Source organism: Octodon degus, unplaced genomic scaffold (genome assembly GCF_000260255.1).
Source record: "Octodon degus isolate 3935 unplaced genomic scaffold, OctDeg1.0 scaffold00320, whole genome shotgun sequence".
Taxonomy (NCBI): domain Eukaryota; kingdom Metazoa; phylum Chordata; class Mammalia; order Rodentia; family Octodontidae; genus Octodon; species Octodon degus.
In genome coordinates this window covers 949,627-962,175 of record NW_004524896.1, presented here as the reverse complement: position 1 = coordinate 962,175, position 12,549 = coordinate 949,627, and the positions used below count along the sequence as shown (strand labels likewise).

At 45.3% G+C, this 12,549-nt stretch overlaps 2 protein-coding genes across 2 annotated transcripts in view; both read left to right on the top strand.

Annotated features, from left to right (window-relative positions):
• Nucleotides 1-11,778, top strand: part of LOC101568559 (leukocyte immunoglobulin-like receptor subfamily A member 5) — a 24,766-nt gene extending 12,988 nt beyond the window's left edge. The window contains exons 2-7 of the mRNA XM_023707975.1: nucleotides 2,078-2,144; nucleotides 2,414-2,698; nucleotides 2,839-3,141; nucleotides 3,456-3,740; nucleotides 3,893-4,192; nucleotides 11,066-11,778. Coding sequence (XP_023563743.1) covers nucleotides 2,078-2,144; nucleotides 2,414-2,698; nucleotides 2,839-3,141; nucleotides 3,456-3,740; nucleotides 3,893-4,192; nucleotides 11,066-11,220 — 1,395 coding nt within the window. The 3' untranslated portion in view covers nucleotides 11,221-11,778. The remainder of the gene's footprint in view (nucleotides 1-2,077; nucleotides 2,145-2,413; nucleotides 2,699-2,838; nucleotides 3,142-3,455; nucleotides 3,741-3,892; nucleotides 4,193-11,065) is intronic.
• The window catches only part of LOC101568956 (leukocyte immunoglobulin-like receptor subfamily A member 6), a 241,548-nt gene that overhangs the window by 67,714 nt on the left and 161,285 nt on the right, over nucleotides 1-12,549 (top strand). The gene's annotated exons all lie outside the window — the stretch shown is intronic.

Sequence of the window (12,549 nt, the reverse complement as noted above, 5' to 3'; positions counted from 1 at the left end):
AGACACGGGACAGCAGGGAGGGAAATGACAGACACGGGACAGCAGGCAGGGAAATGACAGACACGGGACAGCAGGCAGGGAAATGATAGACACGGGACAGCAGGCAGGGAAATGATAGACACGGGACAGCAGGCAGGGAAATGATAGACACGGGACAGCAGGCAGGGAAATGATAGACACGAGACAGCAGGGAGGGAAATGATAGACACGGGGCAGCAGGCAGGGAAATGACAGACACAGGATAGCAGGGAGGGAAATGATAGACACAGGATAGCATAGCTAATTGTTCTGATTTCCACTGGTCTATAGAAAGGAGCAATTAATGCTTGAATTTTTTCTTTCTCTCATTTTTAACTTTTTACACTATTTTTTATCAGTTTTACAGACTTCTATCTGGTACACTGAACATCTAAATTGAAGACAGCAATATGCAAGGTGACAACTGTTTTTTAAACTCCTATCATTCTGTTTAGTGAAATTCTGCATCACTTCAAATTATGGTACCATTTTTGTGTTCTCTTTAAAATAAATATTAAAAAATGAAAGCATGGATAATTCCCTCTCTCTCTCTCTCCTTCCCTTCCTCCCTCCCTCCTTCCATCTCTATCTCTTTCCCAAACATCTTTGCATCTTTTGCTGACCTTTGCTATGCTGTCTGTGTCACCATGGCCCTAAAAGCAGAGGATCTGGGTGACTGTGCCCTGCAATCCCTGGAGCAGAGAGGTAAAACCAACCTCTCTTCATGTAAGACTTTACAGACACATGATCACACGGACAAAAAGCTAACTCGCCTACCTAACAAATCGACCTTACAGAGTACTGAAGGAGGCCTTCATTTTCAGACCAAGGTACTGAACACAGCACAGGGCGGGGCGTTGCTTAGTGTATGGCACCTGCTGAGGCCCTGGGTGTGATCAACAAGACCACACAAACAAAGTGGCAAGCAAAACCCAGCAGCTTGAAAGCATTTCACACTGCAGGACTCCTGGGTGGAGATAAGTGCGTGAGGAAGTAGAGAATACTGCTGCACCAGGCTGCAGTGTGTTAAACACATGAGCTCTAGTGTGGAAGTGAAGTGCGGAACAGCTGGAGTTGAGGTCTCTGAGAGAGCACTTGCCAAACCCTGTTCCAAATATATATATATATATATATATATATATATATATATACAATTAGTGAGAAAAAACATTATAGTCTGAAATTTATATTTACAAATTTGTTTTAAAAATTAAAGATTTCAAAACACAACTTATCAAGGGACTCTAAGAATCTAGAAAATGCAAGTGAACTTAGTTTACATGTGCAACAGTTGACTTTCTGTTACATCAATATAACTGACTGTTTTCATCCTGGATAGTTTCTGTCATACTGCTTCCTAATCACTGAGTTTCCCTAAAGCCCTGCAAGCAGTCCTGTGTTGAGGGCATGTCTCCTTCCTGACCCTTCATGGAGCTTTCCCCAGGCAGGGTGTAGCTTGTCTCTGATCTCACACCTGCAGCAGGCACCTGCAACTTCCTGGAATATCTCCATGGTGGGGACTCCCATGGTGAGGACTGCTGTGCTATGCAGATGGGTGGGCTAAGAAGGGAAGAGACTTGTGGGGGACTGTGAGAGAAAGGACCAGCCAGGGCAATGGGAGGGGCCAGCTCAAGAGGGCTCCAGGTCTATTGGCTGCTGTATCTAAGAATCGATAAGCAAAGCAGAAATCAGGAGCACTAGGAAAGCAGGGGAATTTCATATAAGCAGGAAACCCAGCCAGGTTTCACCCTGGACAAAAACAGTCCAGATGTCATTGGATGTCAGTTCTACTTCCTGCGAACCTCCAGGCGTGGCCACCCGTGAAGGGCAGACAACAATCCCTAGGTGTGAAACCCTGGTAGGCACTGTGGTGTTATCTCTGCACAGTGTCACCTGGAGGTTGGAGACACCATGACAGGCATACTTACAGCCCTGCTCTGTATTGGTGAGCACTAACTGTGGGAACCCAAAATCTGGAGCCCCACAGCCATGCCCTGGCCCACCAGGAAACCAGGGGCTCAGGAGGCTCCAGAGAGCAGAGCGCCTGCTCAGTCTCTAGGAAGAAACTTTCACGGGTAACTCTCTTCTAGGGCTAGGACTTCAACCCAGGACCCAAGTGCAGGCAGGTGAGTGTGTCCCCAGCTGTCCCAAATCCCTCCTCCTCTCTTCCTCCTCTCCTCCTCCTGCTCCTCCTCATCCTCCTCTCCTCCTCTTTCTCCTCCTCTTCTTCCACCTCCTCCTCCTCCTTCTGGATATAAGGAGCTACCACTTGGAAATAGGGATGGAACACAACAGGGATGGACTGTTGCTGGGAGGGCTGGAGTGTTGTGGGACTCAGACTTGGGATCTGACAGAAAAACAAATGTATTGGGACACAGCTCTGATTTCCCTGCAGCAACCCTCCCCAAACCCAAGCTCTGGGCTGTGCCAGGATCTGTGATAGCACGGGGGGAGCCTGTGAGCCTCTGGTGTGTGGGCTCTCTGGGAGCCCAGGAATATGGTCTGTACAAAGAAGGAAGCCAAGTGCCGTGGACAAGAAAAACATCACTGGAACTCAGGGACACAGCCAAGTTCTCCATCCCATCCGTGACAGAGCAGCATGCAGGGCAGCATCGCTGTTACTACCCAACCCCTGCTGGCTCGTCAGTGTTGAGTGACCCACTGGAACTCGTGGTAACAGGTAAGAGGACACTCAAGGTCCCAGTCCCAGGCTCTTCCCTCAGGAAGGTGTCTGATCTAAGGGTGTCACTATCTCAAAGCTCAGACCGGGGACAGTGAGAAGAGTGAGCCCATTTCACATGCTGTCTCTGTCTCTCCTAGGAGTCTACAGAAAACCCCGCTTCTCAGCCCTGACCAGCCCTGTGGTGACCCCAGGAGGAAATGTCACCCTCCAGTGTGGGTCAGAGTTGAGATTTGACAGGTTCATCCTGACTAAGGAAGGAGGGGACAAGCTTTCCTGGACACTGAAGTCACAGCAAGACCCCAGTGGGCAGGTCCAGGCCCAGCTCCGTGTGGGCCCTGTGAGCCCCAGGCAGAGATGGACGTTCAGGTGCTACGGCTACTACTGGAGCCAGCCCCAGCTGTGGTCAGAGCCCAGTGAAGCCCTGGAGCTCCTGTTCTCACGTGAGCATACCGCAGCCTTTTCCTGTCATGACTGAGGTCCTGACCCACAGACCTTGGCGCCTTCTAGGGGTGAGATGGGTGAGGGGCCCAAAAATGGTGAACTCAGTGACAGGGTTTAGGGGACAGTGAAACCAGAGACATGGGGACCAGAATGGGAAGGGAAAGCACAAGTCAGAGGTTGCAGAGGAAGCTGTGTGTGCAGGCGGCTTCTCGAGTATCTTCTGCCCATCCCAGGCCAGCCTTAGTGCCGTCTTGCATGCAGCGCTCACTGTGCAGTCAGGATGCACTTCCTCCTGTTCATCTCCTTCCTGCAGCGACCACCCCAAAACCCAAGCTCAAGGCTCAGCCTGGCTCTGTGATACCCTGGGGGAGTCCTGTGACGCTGTGGTGTGAGGGGACCCTGGAGGCCCTGGAATACCATCTGTACAGAGAGGGCAGCCCCCCACTCTCAGACATACAGATGTCTCCTGAGCCCAGGAACAAGGCCAACTTCTCCATCTCATCCATGACAGAAGATGATACAGGGCAGTATCGCTGTTACTATCACAGCTCTCCTGGCTGGTCACAGCACAGTGAACCCCTAGAGCTGGCGATGACAGGTGAGAGGACATTTGGGGTCTCAGCCCAGGCTCCGCCCTCAGGAAGGGGTTTGCCCTCAGGGGTGTCTCTCTCTCTCTCTAAGAGCCCAGCGCTAGGAACACTGTGGTGGGAGGTGTGAGTCCCTTTCTCATGCTGCCTCCTTCTCTTCTAGGGCTCTACAGCAAGCCCAGCCTCTCAGCCCTGCCTGGTCCTGTGGTGACTTCAGGATGTAATGTCACCCTCCAGTGTAAGTCACAGCTGGATTTTGACAGGTTCGTTCTGTCTATGGAAGGACGAGATGAGCTCTTGACACTGAAATCAGAGCAAGACCCCAGAGGGAAGTTCCAGGCCTTGTTCCAAGTCGGACCAGTGATCCCCAGGCAGAGGTGGATATTCAGGTGCTATGGCTGTTACAGTCGAAAACCCCAGATGTGGTCAGAACCTAGTGCTGCCGTGGAGCTTCTAGTCTCAGGTGAGGAAGTCCTTTCTTTAACCCCCTCATGTTGGAATTCCTAAATAACTGACAGAGTCCTATTAAAATAATCCCCAGTAGGTGGCTGGGTTACAACATCTACAAAGCTAGAAACCTCAGTGTAATTATCAGGGAGACTCACAACAGGACAGGAGGGCAGGGCTATGGCAGGATCATCCCCTTAGTCCAGCTCCTCCCATTCCAGGCTGTCCATGAACTCTACCTCCTGACCCAGAAGGGTCCTATTGTAGGCCCTGGACAAAACCTGACACTGCAGCACTCTTCTCACCTTACCTATGATAGACACTCTCTCCAAAGAGGGGCAGGTGACCTCCCCCAGTGCCCTGGCCAGCAGCCCCTGGCTTGGCTCTCACAAGCTTCCCCCAGGGCCCTGGAACCAAGCCTCACCCTCTCTTCATACCAGACCCTTGTTCCCTTCAAGGGAAGACAAGGACTCTTCTGGGTAGACCAGAGGGCTGTGGACACTTTCCTTCTGTATGCAGGAGGCCCATCCAGTCCTCCCCTCTCTCATGTCTCAAGATCTACAGCATTGGCAGAGTTCTCCACCAGGACTGTGAACTGAGATCTGGGAATTGTGGGGGGCAGGTCCTGATGGCTGGGACAATGGACAGGGAAAGATACAGGAGACACAGGTGAGATCAGAGGAAGTGGGGCTGCACTGAGGTAGAAGACAGGCCCATCCCTCACCTCTGATGACCCCAACTCACAACCAGCTCCTCTGCTGTCCCAGCACCTCCAAAATATGTCCTGTAACATGGGCAATGGAGACACTTTCCACTGACCCATGGGAGTTCAGCACATTATGGCACTGTTTACACTCCTCAGGGCAGGGTCAGTCTGAAGTGGAGTAGAAAGAGAACATTAGACAACCTGATGGCTTCCTAGGCTCTGAGGACTGAGTGATTGCTGCCCTTGGTCAAAGGAGTAGGAGTGTCTGAGGTCTAGACAGGATGAGGGTCTTGGTGGGCTGAAAGCAGCCTTGCTGGGGTCCGACTCTGCGTGGTTGAGCACCAGGCTCTGGATACCACCGGGCATGGCCCTTCCTGTGCCCCATGGTGGTCCCCGGAGACTGAGGATGGGCAGAGAAATGTTCCTGGTCCCTGGGGGCTCTTCAAGCTCTGCAATCCTCCTTGATTCATTGCAGTTCATGTTTACACTCATGTGCTGCTGCTCTCTTTTCAAGTGTAAAGAGATACTTTTCTGTGAAAATATATTTACAGATGTACAGTTTTTGGGGGGTGGTTTCTTTTAATGTATCTGAAGTACGTATTTAGAAGACCAGAATGACAGGCATTCCAAGCATGACCCTAGTATTACACATTGCTATCTTCAGTTCAGCTCCTTAGTTCACAGGTATCAGCATGTATTCTTACTTGGGGTGAGAATCCTACCAATTTTCTTTTTCATAATGAAATAAAATTCTTCATACCTTGATATTGTGAATACTATTCACACATCAGAAATTCATTTTTTACCTGGGAATCTCCAGTCAGCTTAGAAAAAGATAATAGACTTATTTTTGTCATTAAGATTGTGGTCTGGCTTACAACTCCTAAGATAAATTTACACATCATCAGCAAAAGGATGCGTATCTGTCTTATGATTGAAGGAAGTGATATAACTTCAACCACATAAATATTTCTTTGAGTCCATATCTAGTTTTTTTGCCTCATTGTTGCCTTTTTATTGCCAAACACTGAAGTTTTTTTGAAAATATTTTGGATTGTTTTCCCTTTGAATAAAGTAGCTGCTCAATTCACCATGGGGTTACATTTTTTTTAAATTTCTCTTCAAGATGTCAATTGCTGTAGAACTTGGAAGAGCTTGACTGAAGGGATTAGATGAACTCCCTTACACAGTGAAAGTCAGATGGCGGATGGACACGAGCTTGACTTCTAGTTGCCTTTCATTTTGTTTTCTTGTCTTTCCTTCATTTTATTTTTTAAATTTTGTTAATAATTCAAAAACAAATAGCAATGAAACAGTTTCAAAACAGATTAGTGGGACAGTGTCAATAATTAATACATTGCATATTGCTGTGTTCTTAGAGGTTATTCGTAGTACGAGATGCAGACATAATATCTTCTCAACAATCACTAATAGCACAAATATTTCTCTTCATTGAATTAAGAGAAAGTAGCTGTATATCTATCCTAACTATTTTGCATATACAGATACAAAATGTTCATTCATTTCTATCCCCTTTTTTTTAGTTTTGTAAAACATGAGTATTACATTGCCATTTCATTATTATATGTGCTTGAATTCAGCAAAATATTCCAACATAGTCCAGTAGTACATAATACTAGTGGGTTATCCATAGGACTTGTAATGTCAGAAGTTGTTGACCTCAGCCTTTTGCAGCTCACCATATTAATATGGCTTAATTTTTTATACCTCATTTTTATACTTTTCTGATGGATGGTTAAGACCAACATAAATCAAGACCTATATAACAAGAAATGCAACTTTTGTATCTGAAAAGGTCAGTCAAATCCCCTCAGGATTTATCCTGAAACCCTGTACCGCATTTTCTAGATCCTTTGCCAGTGTCAGCCATGAGAATGAGTCACAGCTACTGCTTGATCAATTTGCTCTCTGTGAAAGCCTGAGAGAATGTTTTCTCTCCATTTGACACTCCTTAGGCACACTCTATATCACCAATCGCTTTCCTCGGTGGCACCATAATGTCAATGATCAGTAAATCTGGGATACAACTGAGCTACACAACGTTATAGTACAGGCTCTCCTACGTTCTGCGTCTTACTGACCTTGAAAGGCTATGATCAAAATGTTGGCTGTCCTTGCAGCCCTTTTTTTTCTCTAGTTTTTGTTCTGCAAACTTAAGTTGTTAACCTTCCAGAAGAGAATCTTAACATTATGATCCTACAACATGGACAGTTGAGCTTAACCTCACTGTCTGAATACCAAACATCTTAGAATAACATGGAACAGGTATTTTCCATTAAGTATTGATATATCAAAATTTAAGTCCTGACAGAATATGAAGAAACAAAAATTTTGAATACATAACTGTTTTTAAAAATAGGAATAAACAAGTACATATTTTTTCACAGAAATTTAGAAATCTAACCATATACATCATTGTACCAGGACTGTCCTGTGATTTTTTTGTCTCTCTTGTTTTCATTTATTCTTCTTTTTTTAAAACAAATATTTACCTGAGAAGCTATATGGAAGTAATTGGTATGGTTTTAGTATAGCATGACAAGCACTATGTATTTAGAAGTCCAGAATGACAGGGTGACCGTCCTGTTACACATTGCCATCTTCAGTGCCGTTGCTCAGTTCACAGGTTTCAGCATATAACTTAGTCATGGGGAGAATCTTACCAATTAACTGCTAGTCTGAAAAACCTACTGAACATTCTCAGGATCACTGCCTTAACCATCTTCTGTGTATAAATGTTTGGCTTTTACGCTATTATGTCTCCTAGCTTTTCTTCTTGCCCTGTCTTCGTTGTCTAATCCTTAAGTTCTCACTTTGCTTTTAATTGTGTTATAAAATTTCTATTTTTACTTCTTCTTTTGAGTTTCTTAAAGTAGGGAGACTGTATGATATTTATGCATGTGGGTCTGGATTATTTCACTTTTGAGTATATCTTCAAGTGGCATTCACTTAAATATAAAGCCTTCGAGCTTATCATCATTTATAGCTGGTAATACTCCACTTTATAAAAATATATGTTTCTCATCCATCCCTTGGATGATGTGCACTTTGGTAGTTTCCAAGATTTGGCTATCATAAATAGTGATGCTATAAAATGACATGCAGAGTATGTGGGAGAGCTTCCGGCTACCCTTGCGCTGGCGGGACCTACTACTGGTCCCAGCCCCGGCGCAGCGTGGGTGAAACCCTCTTCCACCCCCTTGGGACGCCCCCCATCAATCCGTAGTACCCACAGACAGGGTAGGAATTTCTGCCGCCTTCCGGGAATCCCCAGACCCAGTCCTAGCCCAGGCCTAGTGAGTGTGGAGGAGAGCTTCCGGCTGCCCTTGCACTGGCGAGACCTACTACTGGTTCCAGCCCAGGTGCAGCGTGGGTGAAACACTCTTCCACCCCTTTTGGACGCCCCCCATCAATCCGTAGTACCCCCACACACCCCGCACACAGGGTAGGAATTTCTGCTGCGTTCCGGGAACTCACAGACCCAGTCCTAGCCCAGGCCCGGTGAGTGTGTGGGAGAGCTTCCGGTTACCCTGCACCAGTGGGACCTACTTGTTCCAGCCCAGGTACAGTGTGGGTGAGACCCTCTTCCACCCCCTTGGAACACCCCTCACCACTCTGAGCACCTCCCTTACCCTGCTCCGCCGAGTAGAAACTTCTGCCGCTTTCAGGAACCCTCAGACCCAGTCCTAGCCCAGGCCCGGTGAGTGTGTGGGAGAGCTTCCTGCTACTCTGCACCTGCAGGACCTATTACTGGTCCCAGCCCAGGTGCAGCGGGGGTGAGACCATCTTCCACCCCCTTGGGACGCCCCCCACCACTCCGCAGCACCTCCCCCACCCCACCCACTGAGTAGGAATTTCTGCCACATTCCGGGAACCCCCAGATCCAGTCCTAGCCCAGGCCCAGTGAGTGTGTGGGAGAGTTGCCTCTCCCCTCTACTCCACCTTGTCCCGTCCAGGCTCAGCTCAGTCCTGGCATACAGGCATGGGGTGAAACCCTGCAGCTGCAATCACTGCAGAGAGTGTAGAGGATAGATCCACCCAGCTAGTCTAGGAGCAAAACATCTTGCCAGAGGGGCAAATAGGTTCACCCCCACGGGAAGCAGCAGGAAGGAGCTGAGCACAGCAGCCAGACCCAAGCCAGACACAGCTGGATAAATCCAAACTTTGTAGATCTGCACCTGAACTTCAGTACGTGCTAAGGTTATAACTGCAACGAAGATCTACAACAAAGGTCAGAAGACAGTGCTACACAAAATGATGAGAAGGAACAAAATGCAACCTCAGAACCCAAGCCCACCCGTAACAAGTGCAGAGGACACTAACACAGAACAAATAGGGAATCACACAGCTGAATGCAAGGAATCAATGGCTTCTGAAATATAAAATGACATGCACATATAACACTATGAAATGAGGTTTTCAGTTCCTCTGGGAAAATTCACAGAAGGGGAGTAGCTGGTTTAAATGGGATTTTCAGTCCTAGTTTTTTAAGGAGTCCCCAGAGTGATTTCTATAATGGTTGCACCAATCTACATTCCCACCAGCAGTGGAGAAAGTTCTTTTTTCCCCATTCTCTGAACAATTGCTATTGGTTGATTTCTTTATGACAGTCATTCTTTATGGGGTGACATCATATCTCAGTCTTGTTTTAATTTGCATTTTGTGGTAGTTTGATAGGGATTGTATTAAACCTGTACAGCAATTTTGGGAGTATGGTCATCTTCACGATGTTGGTTCTTCCTATTCAGGAGGAGGGAATATCTTTCCATTTTCTGAAATCCTTTCCGATCTCTTTTTTCAGAGTACTTTAATTTTTTGTGAAAAGGTCTTTGACTGCTTTGGTTAAGTGAATTCCAAGGTATTTCATTTTCCTCGGTGCTATTGAGAAAGGCATTGTTTCTCTAATTTCCCTCTCAGTGTGTTTGTTTTCTGTGTAGAGGAATTCTATTGACTTTTGGGTACTGACTTTGTATCCTGCTATGCTACTGAATTTCTGTATCAATTCTAGAAGCTTCTTGGTGGAGTTTTTTGGGTCTTCCAAGTAAAGTATCATGTTATCTGCAGATAATGATAATTTCAGTACTTCTTTACCTATTCTTATTCCTTTATTTCTCTCTTTTGTCTAATGGCTCTAGCTAATCATTCCAGAACTATGTTCAATAGGCATGAGGATAGAGGACATCCTTGTCTTATACCATGTCTGAAAGTGGAAGCGTTCAGCTTTGTCCCTTTCAGAATTATGTTAGATGTTGTGTTGTAACAGATAGCTTTTCTCAAATTGAAGTATAGGCCATGTATTCCAATTTTCTGTAGGATTCTGAAAATGAATAAGTGTTGGACATTGTCAAAAGCCTTTTCTGCATCAATTGAGATGATCATGTAGTTTTTGGATTTCTATTGAAATAATATGTTACATTTATAGATTTGCTTATATTGAACCATCCTTGCATCCCTGGGATGAATCCTACCTGGTCATGGTGTATGATCTTCTTGATGATTTGCTGTATCCTATTTGCTAGGATTTTATTGAGGATTTTTCATATATATTCATGAGTAAGATTGTCCTATAGTTCTCTTTCTTGTTGTGCCTTTCCCTGGTTTTGGTATCAGTATAATACTTGCCGCCAGGATCAATTTTGGGAGGATTAATTCCTTTTCAATTTCATTGAAGAGTTTGAGGAGTATAAGAATTATATCTTCTATAAATTTTTTGTAGAATTCAGCTGTGAATCCATCAGGACCTGACCTTTTCTTGGTTGGTAGGTATTTTATTACATTTCATCTTTCATTGGTTGTTTTTGGGTTACTGAGAGCACTTATATCTTCTTGATTTAGTTTTGGTAACTTGTAACTTTGTAGGAATCTGTCCATTTCTTCTGTGTCTTTTATTTTGTGAGAGTAAAGATTCTCAACGTAGCTGTTAACAATCTTCTGAATTTCCACTAGTTCTGTGGTACTTACCCCCTTTTCATTCCTCATTGCTTGTATTTGCATTTTTCTTTCCTCTTTTTAAGGAGGGTAGCTAGGGGCTTATCCATTTTATTTAATCATTCGATGAATCAGCTTTTTGTTTCATTACTACTTTAAACTGTTTTCTTCATCTCAACTGAATTAATCTCAGATCGTAGTCTGGCCTGACCTCTGTCATCGCTCTGTCCACAGCTCCAGCCTCACAGCCTCATGATTACACCATGGAGAATCTCATCCGGATGGGCCTGGCTGGCCTGGTGTTGGTGGTCCTTGGGATTCTGCTTTTCTATACTCACCGTGGTCAGAGAGGGACCAAGAGGCAGCCAGAAGATGAACACAAAAACTAGCGATCAGTGCTTACCATAACCTGCATGGGGCATGTCAGTGTACTCTCCCAGGCAATGTGGCACACAGATGCAAAACAAAGAACCAGAGAGAAAGTGCTGCAGTTGAGAAGCTCTGGGATGGTCCAATATCCTCTATGGGACAAAGGCCTTATGTCCAAAAGCTCATGGAATGTTTGGCATGGAAAGGAATGTGGCTGTGGGTTGTGGCAGAGTGCTTTGGAACACAAAGTGTGCAGGCATGGCTAGAAGGAGAAACAGAGAAATTTTGAGCCAGGCATCAGGTCTCAAATGATCAACATAGGGATTGTCTGGTGTGTGCAAGGCAGGCAACTCTACTGTCAGGAAATTATAATTATTTCTGAGTCCCTAGGTCTCTGCGGAGATGTTACCTTATGTCTTAGGCCTGGAATCTCACAGGCACTTTCTCAAGCCTCCATTCCCACCATCAACACAGAGGCTGCTCTCACCCACATGGTGCTGCTTTGCAGTTATTGCTGTCTCAGACAAACTCAGTAACATTCTTTAGGTGACTAAGGGAACATCTGTTTCAAGATAGTCAGTGCCAGTTCTGCTTTACCTTGGTCTTAACCATCCAGTAGAAAAGTATGAAGATGAAATATAGGAAGTAAAGCCATGTTGTTATGTTGAGCTGTGGGGGACTCACGTCAATAATTTCTGACATTGCCAATTAAACAGAAGACCCAATGCTATTATGGGCTTCTGTACTCTTTTAGAATATTTTGCTGAGTTTACACACCTATAATATTCAACAACGGAACTTAAAAAAAATTGGGGTATAACTATGAATGTCCATTTTGTATCTGTGTATTCAAAGTGGTTGGGATAGATATATAGTTGCATTCTCTTAATGAATAGAATGATTTTTTCTAATGGTGTTTGTAAGTAGGATCACAAGTCTGCATCTTGTACAGCAATTAACCACTAAGAAGAATATATGCAGTGTATTATTTGTTGAAACTATACTTTCGATTTGATTTGAAACTGTCTCATTGCTATATGTTTATCAATAAAACTTTGAAAAGGAAAAAAAAAAGATAGTCAGCGCCGCACATCTTGGTGGACATGGAGAAGGAGAGGTCAGGGACAGATCGGAAGCAGCGAGCTTCCTTTCTCCAGGGAGCACAACTTGTTGGTCTCCTAGAGTTGCTCACAGTGACAGCGCCTTGGACAGAAACCCAGCACGCCAAGGAGGTTCCTGAAGAAAGTCCTCAATTTAAGTTCGGTGATGCATCCACTGGGAGGCTGAGGAAGGAGAAAGTGTGGAGTGTCGAAAGTCTGTGGTGGTCTGTGCATAAAACTGTCTCCATT